This window comes from Mustela putorius, unplaced genomic scaffold (genome assembly GCF_011764305.1).
Source record: "Mustela putorius furo isolate JIRA1106 unplaced genomic scaffold, ASM1176430v1.1 tig00000407_pilon_pilon_pilon, whole genome shotgun sequence".
Taxonomy (NCBI): domain Eukaryota; kingdom Metazoa; phylum Chordata; class Mammalia; order Carnivora; family Mustelidae; genus Mustela; species Mustela putorius.
Genome location: NW_025421373.1, coordinates 23,753,018 through 23,771,497, shown reverse-complemented (window position 1 = coordinate 23,771,497; position 18,480 = coordinate 23,753,018). Strand labels below are relative to the sequence as shown.

At 46.0% G+C, this 18,480-nt stretch overlaps 1 protein-coding gene across 3 annotated transcripts in view; it reads left to right on the top strand.

Moving 5' to 3' along the window:
* The window catches only part of CCDC69 (coiled-coil domain containing 69), a 37,585-nt gene extending 20,032 nt beyond the window's left edge, over positions 1–17,553 (top strand). For 2 of the 3 annotated variants that reach the window (XM_004737789.3, XM_045079587.1), the window contains exons 4-9: positions 297–384; positions 10,931–11,004; positions 11,991–12,092; positions 12,596–12,715; positions 13,621–13,718; positions 14,441–17,553. In XM_004737789.3, the coding sequence (XP_004737846.1) occupies positions 297–384; positions 10,931–11,004; positions 11,991–12,092; positions 12,596–12,715; positions 13,621–13,718; positions 14,441–14,618 (660 nt within the window). In that variant the 3' untranslated portion in view covers positions 14,619–17,553. The other variant, XM_045079589.1, reaches the window with a different exon arrangement.
* The last annotated feature ends 927 nt before the right edge of the window (positions 17,554–18,480 follow it).

The following is an 18,480-nucleotide window of genomic DNA, read 5'->3' as shown; positions in this document are numbered from 1 at the left end:
CAGTAGAAAGACTTCCTGCCTGGAGTGGGCATCAAGATTCGAAGACTCCTACATTCCTCCCACCTAGACAGCTCTCTGGGAGCCCCCTTCTAAGATCTAAAGAAGGCAGTCAGCGACACCTGCTGTGTCCTGATGGTCTTGTGCCCACTCTGAGCTCAGGTCATTCCCACTGCTCAGATGATGGGAATGGGACTCTAATCACCAACCTCTACGAAGCTCCAGGGGCTGGTGTGTGAATAAGAGGGGCTGCATTGAACCTGCTCATTCTCATGCTGTGGACTATTTCCTGTCCTCAGGCGGAGGAGGACAGGAAGCTAGAGCTTGGAGAGAAGCTAGATGAACAGAGAAGAGTTCTGGAAAGAGAGCATGAGGAGACCCTGCAAGGTAAGGATGGAGATTCTTGGCTACCAAGGGTGTGGAGGGCCCCTTCTTTTGTCCCCACCTTCCGAGTTCATAAGGGGACTCCCACTGGCTCCCACCTCTTGTCTCTAGCCCCTCCCTCCCTCCGCTGGGCCCTCCCCCTGCCTCTGGCTGCCCCCTCATGCCTCTGGTCCACAAAGAGTTGGCTGCTTCAGGGCTGGAGTCTTCAGGGTCCTTGGACTTGTCCTTTTGGACATAACTTTAAAACTGACATCGTGCTTTGTCTAACCTTAGTGGAGAGATTTTTTTTTCCCCTTTCCATTTTAAAAGCAATTCATATTCCTTAAAGGAAATTTGAAAAATCTAGACAAATAGAATTTTTAAATATCTATATTCCTTTCCTACAACAATGACAGGTCTTAAAATTTATAGTTAGGTTATTTTTTACAAATACTTTTTTTCCCTTTTATAATGCGATGTGACCATCATAAAAGTTTAGAATCTATGGGTTAAACAAAATGATCTTAGAGTGTCATGGTTAGGACCTCAGGCTTTCCAGGTACAGTCCCTGGGTTGGGATCCCAGCCTCTCCTCTGACTCTCACTGGCTGTGTACCCTTGAAGAATTGGGTTAACTTTGTTCATAGGGTCTTTAAGAGAATTAAATGATTTGATGCACATAGATAAGACTTAGCTAATAATTCATAAGATACTTAGTGAACAATTTTTAGTAATTATTACTTTCTTATTGAGAAAATTAAAATTGTATGTAATTCCACCAGAACTAGTCCCTGTTACTATTTTGATATAGATCCCTTTCATTGTGTGTGTGTGTGTGTGTGTGTGTGTGTGTGTGTACCTGGGATATTCATCTACATACATCACACACAGACTTTGGAGAGGAGATAAATTGTTCTCACTTTGACTTCTACTAACATCTTGTCATTAAACTTCTATAGCAGAAGTTTTAGTAATTACACTGCCTTCCAGTGTCAGCCTTTGTTCATTTAACTGAGCCCCATTCGTTAGGCATTTGGGTGATTTCAAACTTCTGCCATTGTTTATAATAGCAATGATACTTCCACAGTGAACACTGTCTTGTAAAATCCTGGCCACATTCATGATTTTATCTTTAGAATAACCTTCTAGTAGAAGTGGTGTGACAAGGTTCATGTATTTTTTTTTTTTAATTTTGGTAAAATACACGTGAGACAGTTACCCTTAGTGACATTTCATACACCCAAAGTGCCCTGCCACTGTCACCCCATCCTGATCCAGTATCACCCTGACAGTGAGTGCCGTCCCCACCAAGCAGTCACTCCCTGCCCCTCCCCAGCCTCCTAGTTCCTGGCAGCCACCAGTCCACTCTCTGGCCATGGTTTTGTCTGTTTGGGACACTCACTAAATGACATCATGCCATCTGTGGCCCCCCGTGTCCAGCTTCTTCACCCAGCACGATGTTTGCTGGGCATATCCCTGTGGCACTGTACATTTGCACTATTTCTTTATTTCCCCTCCCATTTTAAAAGCTAGTCCATTACTTTTTATGGCTGAGGCATGCTCCGTTCTCATTGGCATGGACACGCCACACTTCGTAAACACACTTTGTAAAGTTGATGAACAACTGGGCTGCCTCCACCCTTTGGCAACCGTGAATAGTGCCGCTAGGACAAGCACCTGCTTGGACACCCACTTTCGGTTCCCTGGGTGTATTCCCAGCGGTAGGTTTGTGGGGTCATTCAGCAAATTTGTGCTCAGCTTTGTGAGAGACAGCCCAACAGTCTGCGACAGCAACGGCACCACTCTGCATCCTCACCAGCAATGCCCAAGGGTTCCAATTGCCAGTCCTTGTCATTTTCCCTTGCTATTGTTGCTATTGTTGCCATCCTAGTGCAGCTGGAGTGGTAGCTCATGGTAGTTTAGATTTGTATATCCCTAATGCCTAATTATGCTGAGCATCTTTTCATGTGCTTTTTGGCCATCTGTATGTCTTCTTTGAAGAAGGTTGGGGTACATTTGTTTTTTAAGATTTTATGTATTTGATAGAGAGATCACAAGTAGGCAGAGAGGCAGGCAGAGACAGAGGGGGAAGCAGGCTCCCCGCTGAGTGGAGAGCCCGATGCGGGGCTGGATCCCAGGACCCTGAGATCATGACCTGAGCCAAAGGCAGAGGCTTAACCCACTGAGCCACCCAGGCACCCCATTGGGTACATTTTTAATGTTACTGAAACAGACCTTATACCAGTATTTCCTTTCATCATTGGTATTTGCATGGTCTTTCTTGAGAACTGTCTTTTAAAAATATAGGTAGGATTATTTTTTTAAATAGATAGATTTGAGAGAGAGAGAGAGCACAAGCAGGGGGAGGAGCAGGGGGGAGGGAGTAGGAGGGGGAAGAATCTCAAGGAGACTCCATGCAGAGCCTGACTTGGGGCTTGATTGATCTTACAACCCTGAGATCATGCCCTGAGCTGAAACCAAAAGTCAGATGATCAATTCACTAAACCACCCAGGTGCCCCTCAGTTAGGATTATTTTATGTGTAAAATTTTAGATCCTATTCTTCTCATTTAACATTGTTTCCAACATGTTTCCAAATAATTATGCTGCTTGTAAATGTTGATAAAGTTAGGCCATTGCATACCCGGTTTTCCTTATATCTTGAGTCTAGACTTCCAGATTTTAACTGCTGTAAATAACACCACACTAAACGTCTTTTGCATAAAGATGTGCCCACATTTCACGATATGTCCTTAGATTCCCAGAAATGGAATAACTAGAACAGAGGTCTGAACAATTTTAGGATTCTTGAAACATATTGCAACATTAGCACAAAATGTTTTGGAATGGATTTGAAGCCCTAGCCCTGGGAATCTGAAGAGCTATGTTTTAATTCTAAAGTGCTGCGCAATGTTGGGCCTGTCACTCAACCTCAGCTCTGTTTCTGTATCTCTAGAAGCTACCTTGAACCTCAGGTCACTTTTCATATCTCTAAAATCTACCTTTCCCTTGTCAGGATGCTGTTGTAGGAAAACAGCTCTGTTCTCTATGCATTGCTTTGATACTATTTTCAGCATTATAAATATATTGATAAGAAAATTTTCCTCATGGAAAAACCCCACAGGAGAAGGGACTGCTTGTCTTGAGTTCTTCCCATCAGTTAGAATTCCTACATTACTATTTATAAATCACTTGGCTTATATTAGATGGTACACCGGTGTGTGTTAAATGAACAAATAAAAACATAGTAGGAAGGAAAATATAGGATTTTATGTGTTTAGGGGACAACACATAGATAATTGGGAGAAGCTAGTGGTGGTTTTCACCTTTGACGATGCTTTGTTGTCTTTTATTTTCTCTCTTTTTTTTATTTTTTAAATTATCATACAGTAAAATTGACTGTTTTGGATTCTAACACAGGTGTACATTCACGTAATCATACCGTACTCTGATACAAAATAGTTCCAACTCCCTCAAATTCTCTCAGACTATCCTTTTTTAAAAAAGATTTTATTTTATTTTATTTTATTTTATTTTATTTTATTAGAAAGAGAGAGAAAGCACACAAGCAGGGGGAGGGGCAGAGGGAGAGGAAGAGAGAATACCCAGCACTCTGCACTGAACGAAGGAGTCTTGACGGGAGCCTCCATGACAGGAGCCCGAGATCACCACCTGAGCGGAAACCAAGAGTCAGACTCTTAACTGACTAAGCCACCCAGGTTCCCCTCAGGCTTGTCCTTCTGTCCTCAATTCCACCACTATTCCAATTCTTCTGTGTGGAATTACCACACAGACACCCACTGATTTGCTCCCCATCCCTATAGTTTTGTCCTTTCAAGGCTGTTTTATAAACAAAGTAATACCTGATTTTTGATAGTGGCTTCTTTCACTCCTCATGGCATCTTTTTTTTTTTCAAAGATTTTATTGATCTATTTATTTGAGAGAGACAGAGAGAGGGAGCATGAATGGGAGAGGGGCAGAGGGACAAGCAGACTCCCCGCTCAGCAAGGAGCCAGACGTGGGACACCCTCCCAGGACCTGGGATCATGACCTGAACCAAGGTCAGATGCTTAACTAACTGAGCCACCCAGGCAGCCCTCATCGTGATGTCTTTGAGATTCATCCAAGTTACATGTATTAATAGTTCAGTTTTTTTTCCCCACTGCTGGGTTGTATTCCATTGTTTACTCATTCACTTGTAGGACATTTCGGTTGTTTCCATTTTGAGGCAAATGTGAATAGATCCTCTTCTGAACATTCATGTACAGATTTCTATGTGTTCCTAAATTTTCATTTCTCTTGGGTAGATAATGCAGGAGTAGGATAGAGCGGCCATATAATAAGTATATGTTGAGCTTTATGGGAAACGGGAAACTGGTTTCCTAAGTGGCCATTATGCTGCCTTCCCATGAGCCATATAGGATTTCCACTGTTCCTTCTTACCCAACACTTGCCAATTTTTCTTTGAAGTTATAGCCACCCTAACTGGTGTGTGGTGATATCTCATCATGGATTTGATTTGCATTTCAGTAATGACAAAGGATGTTGACCATTTCTTCTTGTGCTTACTCACTGTCTGGGTATCATCTGGTCCAATGTCCATTCCAATCTCTTACCCATTCTGTAGCTTGCTTGTTCTTACTGTTGAGTTTTGAGAGGTCTTTATGTATTTTGGATGCAAGTCCTTTGTATTTACAAATATTCTCCCCAAGGCTGGAGGGTGTTCTTTTTTCTCATTCCCTTTACAATGTATATTATAAAGCAAAGCTTTTAATGTTGATAAATTCCAAATTTTTTATTTTTTCTTTCATTCATTATGCTTGAGGTATCATATCTTAGAAATTCTAACCCCAGGCAACAAAGATCTTCTATGTTGTCTTCCAAAATATGTATGGTTTTAAGTTTTACATTTAGATCTATGACCCATATAATTGTGTGATTTTTCTTCTTTGGATGGTTAATATCATGGATTACACTGATTTGAATTTCAAATTTTGAACTAGCCTTGTATTCCTGGCATAAACCCTATTCGGTCACATTAATGTATTCTTTTTTATGTATTGCTGAACTTGATTTGTTAATATTTTACTGAAGGGGTTTGTGTTCATGAGGGCTGTTATTCTATACTATCTGTCTGGTTTTAGTTGCAAGGTTTTCTTGCCCCATGCAATAAGTTGAGAACTGTCCCTTCATCTTTCATTTCTGGAAGAGATTCTATAGAACTTGTACGGTATCATTTTTAAATGTTCAATAGAATTTGTGAATGAAACCATCTGTTCTCAAACATTTCTATTCCAGAAAGTATTTAAGTACAAATTCGAATTCTTTAGTAATTATAGGGATTCCCAGGTGATGTGTTTTACCTTAGGTGAGTTTTGGTAGTTTGTGGTTTTTCAGGAATTGGTACATTTCATCTAAGTTGTCAAATTTATATGCATCGTATTGCTCATAGTAATCTCTTACTATTGTTTTAAATATCCTCTGTGTCTGTGGTCATATTCCTTCTTAATTTCTTGATATTGGTAGTTTGTCTATTCTCTTTTTCTTTGTCAGTCTTGCTTAAGGTTTACCAACTTTATTAATCCTTTCCAAAAATCAACTTTTGGTTTTATTGATGTTTTTCTCAATTTGTCCATTTTCAATCTCATTGATTCCTGTTATGTTTATTTCCTTCTCCTGGATCCTTTATATTCCATTAACTCTTCTTTTTATGATTTCTTACACCAGGAGCTTATATTACTGATTTGAGACCTTTCTCCTTTTCTTACAGAAGCATTTGGTGCTACGAATTTCTCCCTAAGCACTGTATTTCTGCATCCCACAGATTGATGTGTTGTATTTTCACTTTTGTTCAGTTAAAAATATGTTCTAGTTTCCCCTGAGACTTCCTCTTTGGCTCATTGAACAATTACAAGTGTCTGGAGATTAGTAGTTCTCTTTCTGTGACTGATTTCTAGTTTGATTTCATTGTGGTCAGAGAACAGAGTTTGTATGTTGCTCCTTTTATAATTTGTTAAGGCTTGTTTTATGACTCAGGATATGACCTATCTTGTGAATGCTTATTCTACTACTGTAGGTTGTAGTTCATAAAGTGGTTAAATCAGGATATGGACAGTGCTCAGTTCTTCGATATTCTACTGATTTTATGCCGTTGAAATTCCTCACTATAATTCTGTATATTTGTCTATTTCTCCTTTCAGTTCTGTTAGTTTTTACTTCATGGATCTCAAAGTTCCTTTGTTAGGAATATAAGCATTTAGGATTGTCATGTTTTCTTAGAGAACTGACCTCTTGATCATTATGTAATGCCAGTGTCTTCATCCCTGATGTTATTCCTTATTCTTAAGTGCACTTCATCTGAAATGAATACAGCCACTACTGCTTTCCTCTGATTCATGTTGCTTGTTCTATCTTTTTACTTGTGATCTACATGTGACATCTATGTAAAATGAATTTCTTGTAAGTAGCACATAGCTGGGTGTTTTTTAATTTTTTTTATTTTCATTTTTATTTATTTATTTATTTGACAGAGAGATCATAAGTAGGCAGAGAGGCAGGCAGAGAGAAAAGGAAAAGCAGACTTGCCGCTGAGCAGAGAGCACAAAGTGGGGCTCCATCCCAGGACCCTGGGATCCTGACCGGAGCTGAAGGCAGAGGCTTTAACACACTGAGCAACCCAGGCACCCCACTGGGTGTTTTTTTAAAGATCCAGTCTGACAATCTCTGTCTTTTCTTTAGCATGTTTAGACCATTTAGTTTGTGTTCGTACTGCTATGGTTGGATGTAGGTCTGTCGTTTTTATGCTCTACATTCCTGTCCCTGCTTTCTTTTGGAGTATTTGAACATTTTTTAGTATTCCATTTTTAACTTGTCTCTGGTCTTTTTTACTATAGCTCTTTTTTTGTGTGATTGCTCTAAGAATTACAAAATAGTTAAGAGTCTACTTAGAATTCACATTCTGCTGCTTCCAGGGGGATGTAGAAAGCCTACCATCAAGACGCCTGGATGGCTCAGTTGGTTGTGTATCTCCCTTTGGCTCAGGTCATGATCCTGGGTTTGGGGAACGAGCCCCACATCAGGCTCCCTGCTCAGTGGGGAGTCTGCTTCTTCCTCTCCCTCTCTCCCTCACCCCCTGCTTATGCACTCCCACTCTCTCAAATAAAAAAATAAAAATCTTTTAAAAAAAAAAAAAAGAAAAGAAAGAAAAAGAAGAAAGAAAAGAAAGCCTGCTATCCCCTAGATCCCTATCCTCTCTCCTTTTTGTTGTACCGATCTTAGGTGGGGCCTCCACATACATTGACTGCCCCATCAGACAGTGTTACACTGTTTATAACGTTGATTTACCATTAATCATATTTTAAAGAGCATGAGGGGAGAAAAAGGAGAAGACTAGTTTATTATATTACCCAGGCATTCACCAGTTCTATTGTTCTTCTTATACTCTTGAAGTTCGGAAGTTGCCTTTGGTATCATTTTTTTTTTATCTGAAGAATTTCTTTTTTTTTTTTTTTTTTTTTTTTTTAAAGATTTTATTTATTTATTTGACAGAGAGAAATCACAAGTAGATGGAGAGGCAGGCAGAGAGAGAGAGAGAGGAGGAAGCAGGCTCTCCGCTGAGCAGAGAGCCCGATGCGGGACTCGATCCCGGGACCCCGAGATCATGACCTGAGCCGAAGGCAGCGGCTTAACCCACTGAGCCACCCAGGTGCCCTATCTGAAGAATTTCTTTAAGCAGTTCTTTTAGTAGGTCTGCAGATGAGAAATTATCTTAGTGTTTCTTCTTCTGAGAATGTTTCACCTTCGTTCCTGAGGACATTTTCACTGGCTATGGGATTCTAGATTTACAGTTCTTTTATTTTGGCAGTTTTCATTCCCTATTTATGTTCTTATTCTCTCCAGTCTCCAAGGTTTCTAATAAGAAATTCACAGTTATTCAAACTGTTGTTTCCTCTAAGTAATGCATTGTTTTTGTCTGGGTCTGTTCTATATTTTTTCTTTGTCATTAGTTTTCAAAAATAATGTGTCTGGGGTTGCCTGGGTGGCTCAGTTGATAAGCATCTGCCTTTGGCTCAGATCATGATCCCAGGATTTTGGGATTGAGTCCTGCATTGGGCTCCCTGCTCAGGGCAGAGCCTGTTTCTCCCTCCCCCTCTGCCTGCCTCTCTCCCTGCTTGTGCCCTCTCACTCTCTCTGACAAATAAATAAGTAAAGTCTTAAAAAAAAAAAAAAAAAAAAAAAGATGTGTTTGGGTGTGGATTTCCCTGGGCTTTCCCTGTTTGGGGTTCAGTAGGTGTTTCTAGTCTGTAGGTTTATATTTTGCAAGATTTGGGAAGCATTCAACCATTCTCTCTTCAAATACAGTTTCTGTACCACACTCTTTCTCTTCTCTTTCTGAGACTTTGATACACAAATGTTAGATGTTTTTGGATTGTTTTATAGGTCCCTGAGGATTTGCCCATTTTTTCCCAATTGTTTTTCTCTCAGTTGTTTAGACTGGATAATCTCTGTTGATCCATAGTCATGTTCACTGCCTCTTTATCCGTGTCATCTCTATTCTGCTATTGAGCCCACCCAGTGAGTTGTTGTTGTTTTTTAAAATTAATTACATTTTTTAGTTCTAAACTTTCCTTTTGGTTCTTTTTAATAGCTTCTATATATTTGCTAGGGCTTTCTATTTTTCCATCCTCTTCAAGAGTGCTCACCCTTACTTCATGAGACATTTTTGTATCAGCTGTCTTATAGTCTATGTCAATAATTCCAACATCTGTAGCATCCCAGTGTTGGCATCTGCTGAATGTCTTTCTCAGGCAAGTTGAGATTTTCCTGCTTCTTTGTATGCTGAGCCATTTTGGATTTTTATGCTGAGCCATTTGGATTTGCATGCTGAGTAATTATAAATGATATCCTGAAATATTTGAAAACACGAGATTCTGAGTCTTGTTTAAAACTCTTGGTTCACACTACTTCAGATTCTGGTCTTCTTGCTACATCCCCCTGCCACCATTTACTGTTCAGAGTCTGCAATTAGCTATTCCATCCATTCTGCCTGGGTTTTATAGCTACATTGAGTAGACAAACTGTATGGAGTGTACATCCTCCAGCTTACCTGGAATCAGAAATTGTCTTGATTGGCAAATGAACAGATTTGGCCCATAATTGGAAAAAATTCAGCCTGTCATTTTTATACAGCTGATCTCTTGAGTTTTGGACAGCTCTATCACATTTATGTGACTGAACGTTGTTTTCTCTCTGTCAGGGCCCACTGAGACACAGGCCCACTACCCAGGCCTTTGGTCATATGACACTTTTTTTTTTCCTGTCCTCTCTGTCCTACTTCTCATCCCACCCATTGATTGGTCACTTCCCCTATTGTCTTCTTTCGGTTGAGACAACATTGGAATTTTCCACAAGGGCCTCTGTAGAGGAGGTGGGATAAGAAATATAACGACACTGATTTGGGGGAATAGTAGCAAATCTGCACAGCACTACCCAGTCTGGAGAGCCCTTGTGTGTCCTTTCCTCACGTCATCCTTGGGTCATCCCTTAGAACAACTCATGTCACAGTTGACGCAGTAGAACTTTTTTTTTTTTTTTTTAAGATTTTATTTATTTATTTGACAGAGAAGGACAGAGAGAGAGGGAACACAAGGAAGGGTAGCAGGAGAGGGAGAAGCAGGCTCTCCACCAAGCAGGGAGCCCAATGTGGGGCTCAATCCCAGGACCCTGGGATCAGGACCTGAGCAGAAGGAGGACATTGGGAGAAGGAGAAGAGAAGGGAGTTGGGGGAAATCGGAGGGAGAGACGAATGAACCATGAGAGACTGTGGACTCTGAGAAATAAACTGAGGGTTTTGGAAGGGGGGGGTGGGGGGTTGGGTGAGCCTGGTGGTGGGTATTAAGGAGGGCACGGATTGCATGGAGCACTGGGTGTGGTGCATAAACAATGAGTCTTGGAACACTGAAAAAATGAAATGAAATAAAATAAAATAAAATAAAGAAGGCAGACGCTTAACGACTCTGCACCCAGATGCCTGCAGTAGAACGTTTTAATATCTGAGGTGATCCTCTCAAGGTTCCTCGGTGGTGGAAGAAGCAGAACGACAACAAAGTAGATTTCCTGGCTCCAGAGCAAATGTACTTACTGCAGTTCTCTGCCCTGGTTTGAGAAATAATGATTTAATGGTTTCCAAGTTTGGGTAACCCAGCTTGCAAAACATCGGCCCTGTGCACAGTCATGGCCAGCGAGTCAGATGAGCAAGCTTGCCGCAGGGTCTTTGGGTCTCAGCCTCTGAGAGTGCAGCGTGGGTGCGTCCCGCAATCTGGTAGGGCTCACAGCTCCTCCCAAGATATCATCTGTCTCCATTTCCATGAGCTTTCATTAAATCTCTACTATATTTCTGGCACAGCTGCACGCCCAGCAAATGAAAGATGAGTAAGACCATCCCCAGCCCCCTGGCCCCTGTGGGCCCCAGCTGATCACCCAGGTTCTCTGGGCCTCATGGGGCCTGCCAGAAGGCTTTAGGGTAAAGTGCCTGGGTGTCTGAGCTCACGGAGGTCTCCTTTCCCTAACAGTCCTCCGGGCCTCGCATGAGCAGGAGAAGGAAGGCCTTACCCACTCCTTTCAGGAGGCCAAGGCGACCCTGCAGGTGAGAGGGAACTCATGGCCATCTCTGCGGGGGAGGGGAGGACCTGCGGGAAAGCCGCCTGGCCTCTACTTAGGGGTGAGGGACAGAGGTGAGTGTCTTCTGTGTATCCAGCCCCTCAATGTGGTGACTGAGCTATTAGCTCCAGAGAACTTGGTATGAGATCAGGGTTGGCCTATTTCTCTGAGAACTGCGCTTGGAGGATCTTGGCGACCTCATGGGCCAGGTACCATGGTGCAACCGGGCTGGCAGGTGAATACACGGGGAGCTTCGGAAGCACAAAGGAAGGCATCTGAGTCAATTTACCAGGTCAGGGCCTTCCCAGAGGGATGAAATCTTAGCTGGAACCTGAAGGATGGGTTGGAATTCTTCTGATGAAGAAGGGTAAGAGGAGTGCCCTAGGTAGAAAGAAAAAAAAAAAAAAACCCAGTGTGCTTAAAGACATAGAGAAGAGGGGGAAATGTGATTACCTGTAGAACTGAAAAAAGTCCAAGATCCCTCTGGGATGAAGAGTATGAGTAACCAGGGAACTAAGGCTGATGAGGAAGCAAAGGCCAGGTGGTGGGGCCCATGAGCCATATGAAAGGTGTGCTCTATTGTGAAGGTATCGGGTAAGGTTAGGATGTGAGAAGCTCTTGGAAGGGGAATGTAGGAGGCAAGAATATACTTGGCAATGGGAGGATGGAGAGGGAAGACTGAGGAAGTGCAGAGTCCAGCTTGGGTGGGCTTTCAATGTCGAGCTAACACCACCAGCCTGGAACACCCGGACATGGTCCCCAAGTGCACTGGGAGTCCTTAAAGGCTTTATGAGCAGAGATGGGGCTGGTATGTTTCAGGAAGCGGTTGAAGCAAATCAAGCCTGCGTTGGTGGGTAGGGCAGGGTGAAGATTCATGGAAGAACCCAAACCGTGCCCTCTCTGGGATGAGAAGTCCACCTCCAGCCTTTATGAACCAGCCTTTGGCCATCTCCCTCCCACTCCCTTCTCCAGGAGACCATCGATGGACTGTCCTCACAGCTGGAGGTCTTCCAGGCCAAGATGAAGAGGGTAGAAGAGTCCATTTTGAGCCGAGACTATAAGAAACACATCCAGGCAGGTGGCAGTTAAGCTGGCAGCTCTTCATTCTCGAATCTCCAGGGAGGTCAGGGTCTGGGCACTGGGAAAATCCAAGTCCTCTTCAAGGCCAGGGCTAGACCTGACACTCTTACTTTCACAAGGACCTGGAAGAAAGAGGGTCTCCGCGTCACTGAGGGGAAAAGTAAGGCTGAGAGAGAAGCATGGGGGTCGTGACGTGCTTGGGCTCTGGATTCGGAAGGAACTAGGTGCAAAGAGGGAACCTAGCCCTTAGCACGAGCAACTTAACTGCTCTGAACTACAGTTCCTCATCTAAGGTGGGAACGGGGCTTGCGGCTGAGGGTATTATTAGGCTGGAAGGAAATGGAGCATGTTAAGCACTTACCGTGAGCCCCAAGGAAAGGAGGTGACTGGGGAGAGGCAGACAGTGATTTGGAGGCAGAATGGGAGAGTAGCAGGTAGCCCGTACCCCTCTCTCCCTGCCTGCTGGTCTGATGAGATGATTTTGCATCCATGTCTAGGATTATGGGAGCCCCAGCCAGTTCTGGGAGCAGGAGCTGGAGAGTTTACACTTTGTCATCGAGATGAAGAACGAGCGTATTCATGAGCTGGACAAGCGGCTGATCCTCATGGAAACAGTGGTCTGTGCCTGGCAGCTGGGGGGCGACGCAGCCTCAGGCTTGGCCTTTCTGAGCGTTTTCTTTGTAAAGGGTGTGGAGGGAAGGCCCTTTGAGGAGGTTCCCGCATAAGCCATACCATCGTGGACCTGCCACCCACGCCAGCCCTGGAGATAGCTGAGGCTGGTCTGCAGCCGGTCTGGGTCAAGGATGGGCCCCTTCTCATATGGGCCCTGGGCTTTTCTGGGCTATTCCTGCTGCTCTAACTTGGGTGACCCCAGGGGTACCCTGGCTAATTGGGAGAGGCTGGCAGGTGTTACGTGCCAGGTAGGGGGTGGGGAAGAAGGCAAGATTGAACCATCAGACAGAAAGGAGGCCAGAATCATCAAGGACAGGCCTGGGGAGTGATGGGCATTGAGCACACTGATGGCTTTGTCTCCAGGAGAAGGGAGGCCCCAGGAACCTAGGGCGGCATCCAGAGGGAGATTATGTTACTCCAGAAGAAATCTCCCTAATCGTGGGTGCCGCACAACCTGTATTCTAATCAGACCATCTCAGACGCTCCCTGTGAATTTTGTTCAACCATTTTTGTGCACTAGCCTAACAGACACATGTAATTTTATTTATATAGATTATATCCTGACTTCGGAGAACCAAAAATATCCCTTCCCTTATGCACTGATGGAGACATTAGATGGGAGGAGCTATATTTTTTTTTTGCTACGTCTCACGTGGCAAAATTAAAAACTGGCAGCTCTGTGTTCACTCCTCGGGTGTGTTTTTTAAAGTAATCTTACTGCTTCACAAAATGTAACATCGAGCCCAGACTGAGTCAGTGTTTTCAGTGACCACAGATAAGAGGGAGGTGATGGCATCCGTTGTGCCATGTGAGGTCAGTGGCTTTCTGAGTGCCATCTGATTTGTTACAGAAAGAAAAAAATCTGATGTTGGAGGAAAAAATCTCCACCCTGCAGCAGGAGAACGAGGACCTCCATGTCCGGGCCCGTAACCAGATGGTTCTGTCAAGGTAGCTGCCCCCTGCCCCCGTCTCCCCTTGCCACCATTTGGTCACCATCTCCGGTTGGAAGGGTCTTGGAGAGTCTGGGAAATGGACCGACAGATAGGCCCAGGCCTTTCTGGGGAATGTGGCTCCCTCTTTCCTTGACAGTCAAGAATCCCAGCAGACCAGCTCTGTCCAGGAACCTTGGTCTTAGTGTCCTGATTGATATCTGTCCCCATCCTGGCTGAGTCGTCTCCACTCCAAAGCCCAATACAGGAAGAGGGGACAGGAAATGTCTAGCTGGGGTGATAAGTATATACGAATGAAGGAACCCATTCTAAAGGCTTGGTAAATGAGAGCCACAATCATGTGTCAGACATAATTCATTGAATTGTTTACGTATTATCTCACCTAAGCCTCATAATTACTCTAAGAGCCTGTCCACCTGTTATCACTCCCCTTTTACAGATGAGGAAACTGAAACTTGGCAGGAGTCAAGGACTTGTTCAGGGTTACACAGCTAAGTGGTGGGGCAGATCCGAACCCAGAGCTGTCTACCTGTGAGGGCCACTCTGCTCTGTCAAGGGATCCAATGACCTCTTCCGTCCAGGGGGACGACAGGGTGGTGGGGGTCCTGATGCGGGCAGGCGGCCCCTCTGTGGAAGGCCCCCTAGAGGAATGGGCTGGTTGGTGCAGCCGCTGCCAGGCTGTTTCCCATTGGCAACAGGGGCCTCTGTCTGCACCCACAGACAGCTCTCGGAGGACCTGCTTCTCGCCCGCGAGGCCCTGGAGAAGGAGTCCCAGTTGCGACAACAGCTCCAGCAGGAGAAGGAGGAGCTGCTGTACCGGGTTCTCGGGACGGACGCCTCCCCTGCCTTCCCCCTGGCCTCTGTCACCCCCACGGAGGTCTCCTTCCTCGCCAGCTAGGGCCCGGGGCCTGGGCCCTCCATGACGCCTGTGGTCATGGCTCCCTCTTGAGGACTTACTGAAGAAGACAGCAGGAGCCTCTCGTCTTGTCCCAGGAAGGGCGGAGGGCAGGAGTGAGGTGGGAGCCAGGGTGTGTGCCCTGAGGCCTGGGGGCCTGGGCCATGCAGGATCACCCATGGGGTGATGGAAGGCCCCAGATGCGCCTTCCCTGAGTTGGCCCCGGGGAACAAGCAAAAGGAGTCCTTCCGTCCCTCCCTATTCTCTCTGTTCAAATCAGGGACGTCCTGACCTTTTTCCAGGGGAAGTGCTGCTGAGGTCATCTGACAAAGAGACAAGCCCCCTGGTCCTGACTTGGTAGCTTTCCCCAGATGTTCTCACCTCTGCTCAGACCCTCCCTTAGCCTCAGTTTACCTGTCCTCTAAAACAGGCAGGGGACCTGAACGAATGATACTTGAGTCTCTACAATGTCCCATTCTAGGTTGGTTTGAAGGTCAGACAGGGGGCTGGGGACAGCGGACTTTGAAGTGGGCCAGACCCTGGGAATCAACAGGGAAAGGTGGGCAGCTGGAAAGGGGGTTGCTGGAGGCCCATCGGGCTGGCGGTGCCACGGCCCGAACCAGCCAAAGCAGGGGCTAGACATGACCTGGGGTCAGCCACTGCTTCTGGTCCCAGAGTCTGGTCAGCCCAGGGGATAAGCCAGAGATCCTCCTCCCTGACCAGGCAAGGCTCACTCCCTCAGCCCTCCAGGTCTCTCTGTCTCAGGGCCACCTCGTGGGTCTGGAGACACCTAGCTGCCAGAGCTAGAACCTCATCCCTAGAGAGATGAGGAAACCACACTGGGAGTGGAGCCCACAAAGCCAGGACCAGGACCTCGGCTGTCATCCCGCTTTTAGCTCGCTGTGCTTGTTTTTCTCCTCAGGCTCTGGAAAAATCAGACGTGTGACTTACCTTCTCCTCCTTCCTCTACCTGCCCCCCCACCCCCCACCCCCGCCGACTTCTGGTTTCTCTCTTCCTCCTGCTCCCTACCTTTACTCCTTCTACCACGCCTGATGCCAGATGCCAGGACCCCAGAGCCTGGCCCTCAGCTTCCCCATCAGTGCAGAGGGGTGGCTGGAGAAACCAGCCTTGGCAGGCCTGTGCAGCCCAGACTGTCTGTGGATTTAATATTCTTCTCAGGAAGCTTCAGGTCAGCTGGACACTGTACAGAGAACCTCTCCCCTGCACAGAGCATTTTAATTCAATGCTCTCACATACACTCCCTCCTATCAGCTACCTAAGATTCTCGAAGCCAGTTCTCATCCCTCTTCAGCAGCAGAGCAAACTGAGAATCACAGGAACTGGAGGACCTTCCCTGAGATTCCCCGGCTCCAGCCCCAGATCCCAGACCAGCAAGTAAGAAAGGCTAGTCCAGTAGGACTGAAGTTAGCTCCATCAACCCAGACCTGGTCTTCAGCCATTTCTTGTTCTGGAATTCAGATGTGACTCTCTTTCTCCATTTCTCCCCTAGTAGGGCTAAGGGAGTGCTGAGCTGCTTCTCTGGCTGTGGGCAAACAGGTTATATATCTGGGAGCCTTGGAAACAGCTCTCGAGTGAAGTACACATGTACTTCATGCATCTTTCCCCAAAGTTTGTCTGGGATACGCTAATTCGTTGCACATTAATAGGCATGACCAAGGAAAGAATTGATAGCCAAGTAATCTGAGAAACTCTAGATTCCATCAAGTTAAACAGATCTGCAAAGTGCAAGACTTCTCAGAACCCTTAATGCACTAATGTGAACTGCAAATTTCCAAGAAGGAAGCAGAGTATCCAGCATTTTCTAAACTCCTTTGACCAACGTCCTACCCCAACCTAAGCACTTCAGACTGCAGAATGCACTTTAGAAAGCATCGTTTTAATTGAGAAGGGCTAGGCTGGAAAAGCGGCAAGTTGTGGGGAGCAGGGCTTCCCTCCTGTAGCCTTATGGCAGAGGCAAGGAGATGAACTGTGGTCACGCGCTCACCCTGGGAAGACAAGCTGTGGAAACCATGGCATTGTGTTTATTTGGCCCCTGTGTTTTTCTGAGAGAGGAGGGGACTCCTCACTGAGGAACCAGGGTCCATTGAACGATATGTCCTGGGCCTGAGTGACTTGTACCCCACTGGCCCTAGCTCTGCCCAGCCTTGGAGTGGGGGCTGATGTTGGAGGGAAGGCTGGCCGTCAGAACAGCTCAGGGCTTGGAGGGAGGCTGTGAGGTTGATGGAAGGCGTGGAAATAGTGATATGCGGGCAGAGTATAAGTGTGAGTGCAAAGGTTCTTTTTGCACTCTTTTGGGAGTAACAACTCCTTGGCATCAAAAATACCAAGGTTCACATGGTTACCTACCCCTGTTTGGGCCCACTGCTCCACACCGGCACGCCTGCAGCTAGGGGGGGGGGAGCTAGGAAGGAGCAGGGGAGACGTGAGGGCTTCTGGTCACACGGATACAGATGGTGGCAGTCCCCGTGCCCTAAAGGTTGTTGGGCTGGCAGGTGTAGATGCCAGGGTGCCCAGCCCAGGGCCTCTTCCACATACAGGATGCTGCCTGCTTCCTGCTGCACCCGGCTTTCTCGGTGAACAACACTGGCCTACTCCCTTCAGGGGCAGGGACAGGGACTCATCCAATCCACACACGCAGATCAGAGCACCTGAAAGGAAAGGTTCTTTGTGGCAAATGTGAGCTTCTCAAGTCCCTGGGGACAAGCTAGGGTCTCCTCTCCAACTGAAGGAGATGCAGGAAGTAGCTTGACGGGGAGCAGCAACCCCCTCATCCCCCGGTAAGGCACTCTGGTTTTGTGTGGTTGTTAATGGGTGCTACCTCCCCAAGGGGGAAGGGTTCTATTATGAAAATTGTTTGGGAAACACGGAGTCAAGCAATATTAAATTGGAGAGACTCAGACCTCTGAGTCTGTCACATGTGCGTGTGAGTTGTGAGTCTCCAAGGTAAGAGAAAAAAAAAAAATACCTTTTTGGGGGGTTTGAGGCTGAACTTTTTGGTATCCAAGGAACATATCTGGGGAAGGACTAGTACAGCAAAGCCATGTCTCCCAACCATCTGTGCTTTCTTTTCCACTGTTGGGTCTCAGTTTCCATTTTGGACAAGTGGAAGAATGACCCCCCACTCTTTCCCTCCTAAGGCCTCTGGAGAGCTCACCTTCTCCGTGTCTTTGTTGGTCCAGCCCTCCCTCCAAGGCTCAGGTTGAATTTCATCTCTTCTAAGAAGCCCTTTTTTTTTTTTTTTAAGATTTTACTTATTTATTTGACAGAGATCACAAGTAGGCAGAGAGGCAGGCAGAGAGAGAGAGAGAGAGAGAGGAGGAAGCAGGCTCCCTGCAGAGCAGAGAGCCCAACGTGGGACTTGATCCCAGGACCCTGGGATCATGACCTGAGCCGAGGCAGAGGCTTTAACCCACTGAGCCACCCAGGCGCCCCTCTTCTAAGAAGCCCTTTTAAGGATTCTTGAAGTTGTCAGTGCTGGTTGATCTACTGTGTGACCCAGTTGCTCTCCAGATGTTTGAGGGTTATGGGGGTACGGTCTTTGAGAGGAAGGAACATCACTGCCACCTGTCCAACAACATCTTAGGAAGGTCTGACCCACGGCAGGTGCCCGGGGAACAGTTACTAAAGGATTTCATCCATCTCTTATTACACACACAGAGCATAAGGCCCAAGCACTTGCCCCAGCCCCATGTTCATGCCGTTTGGGCCAGTCTGATCTCAGCTTCAATGTCACCTCAGAGAAGACTCCCTGACCACTCTGTTTTAAGAAGCTCTTATGACGTTGCCTTGATGTATCCTTGATACATCAGGGATGTTTAGTCCTCTCTCCATGATCATGGTCGT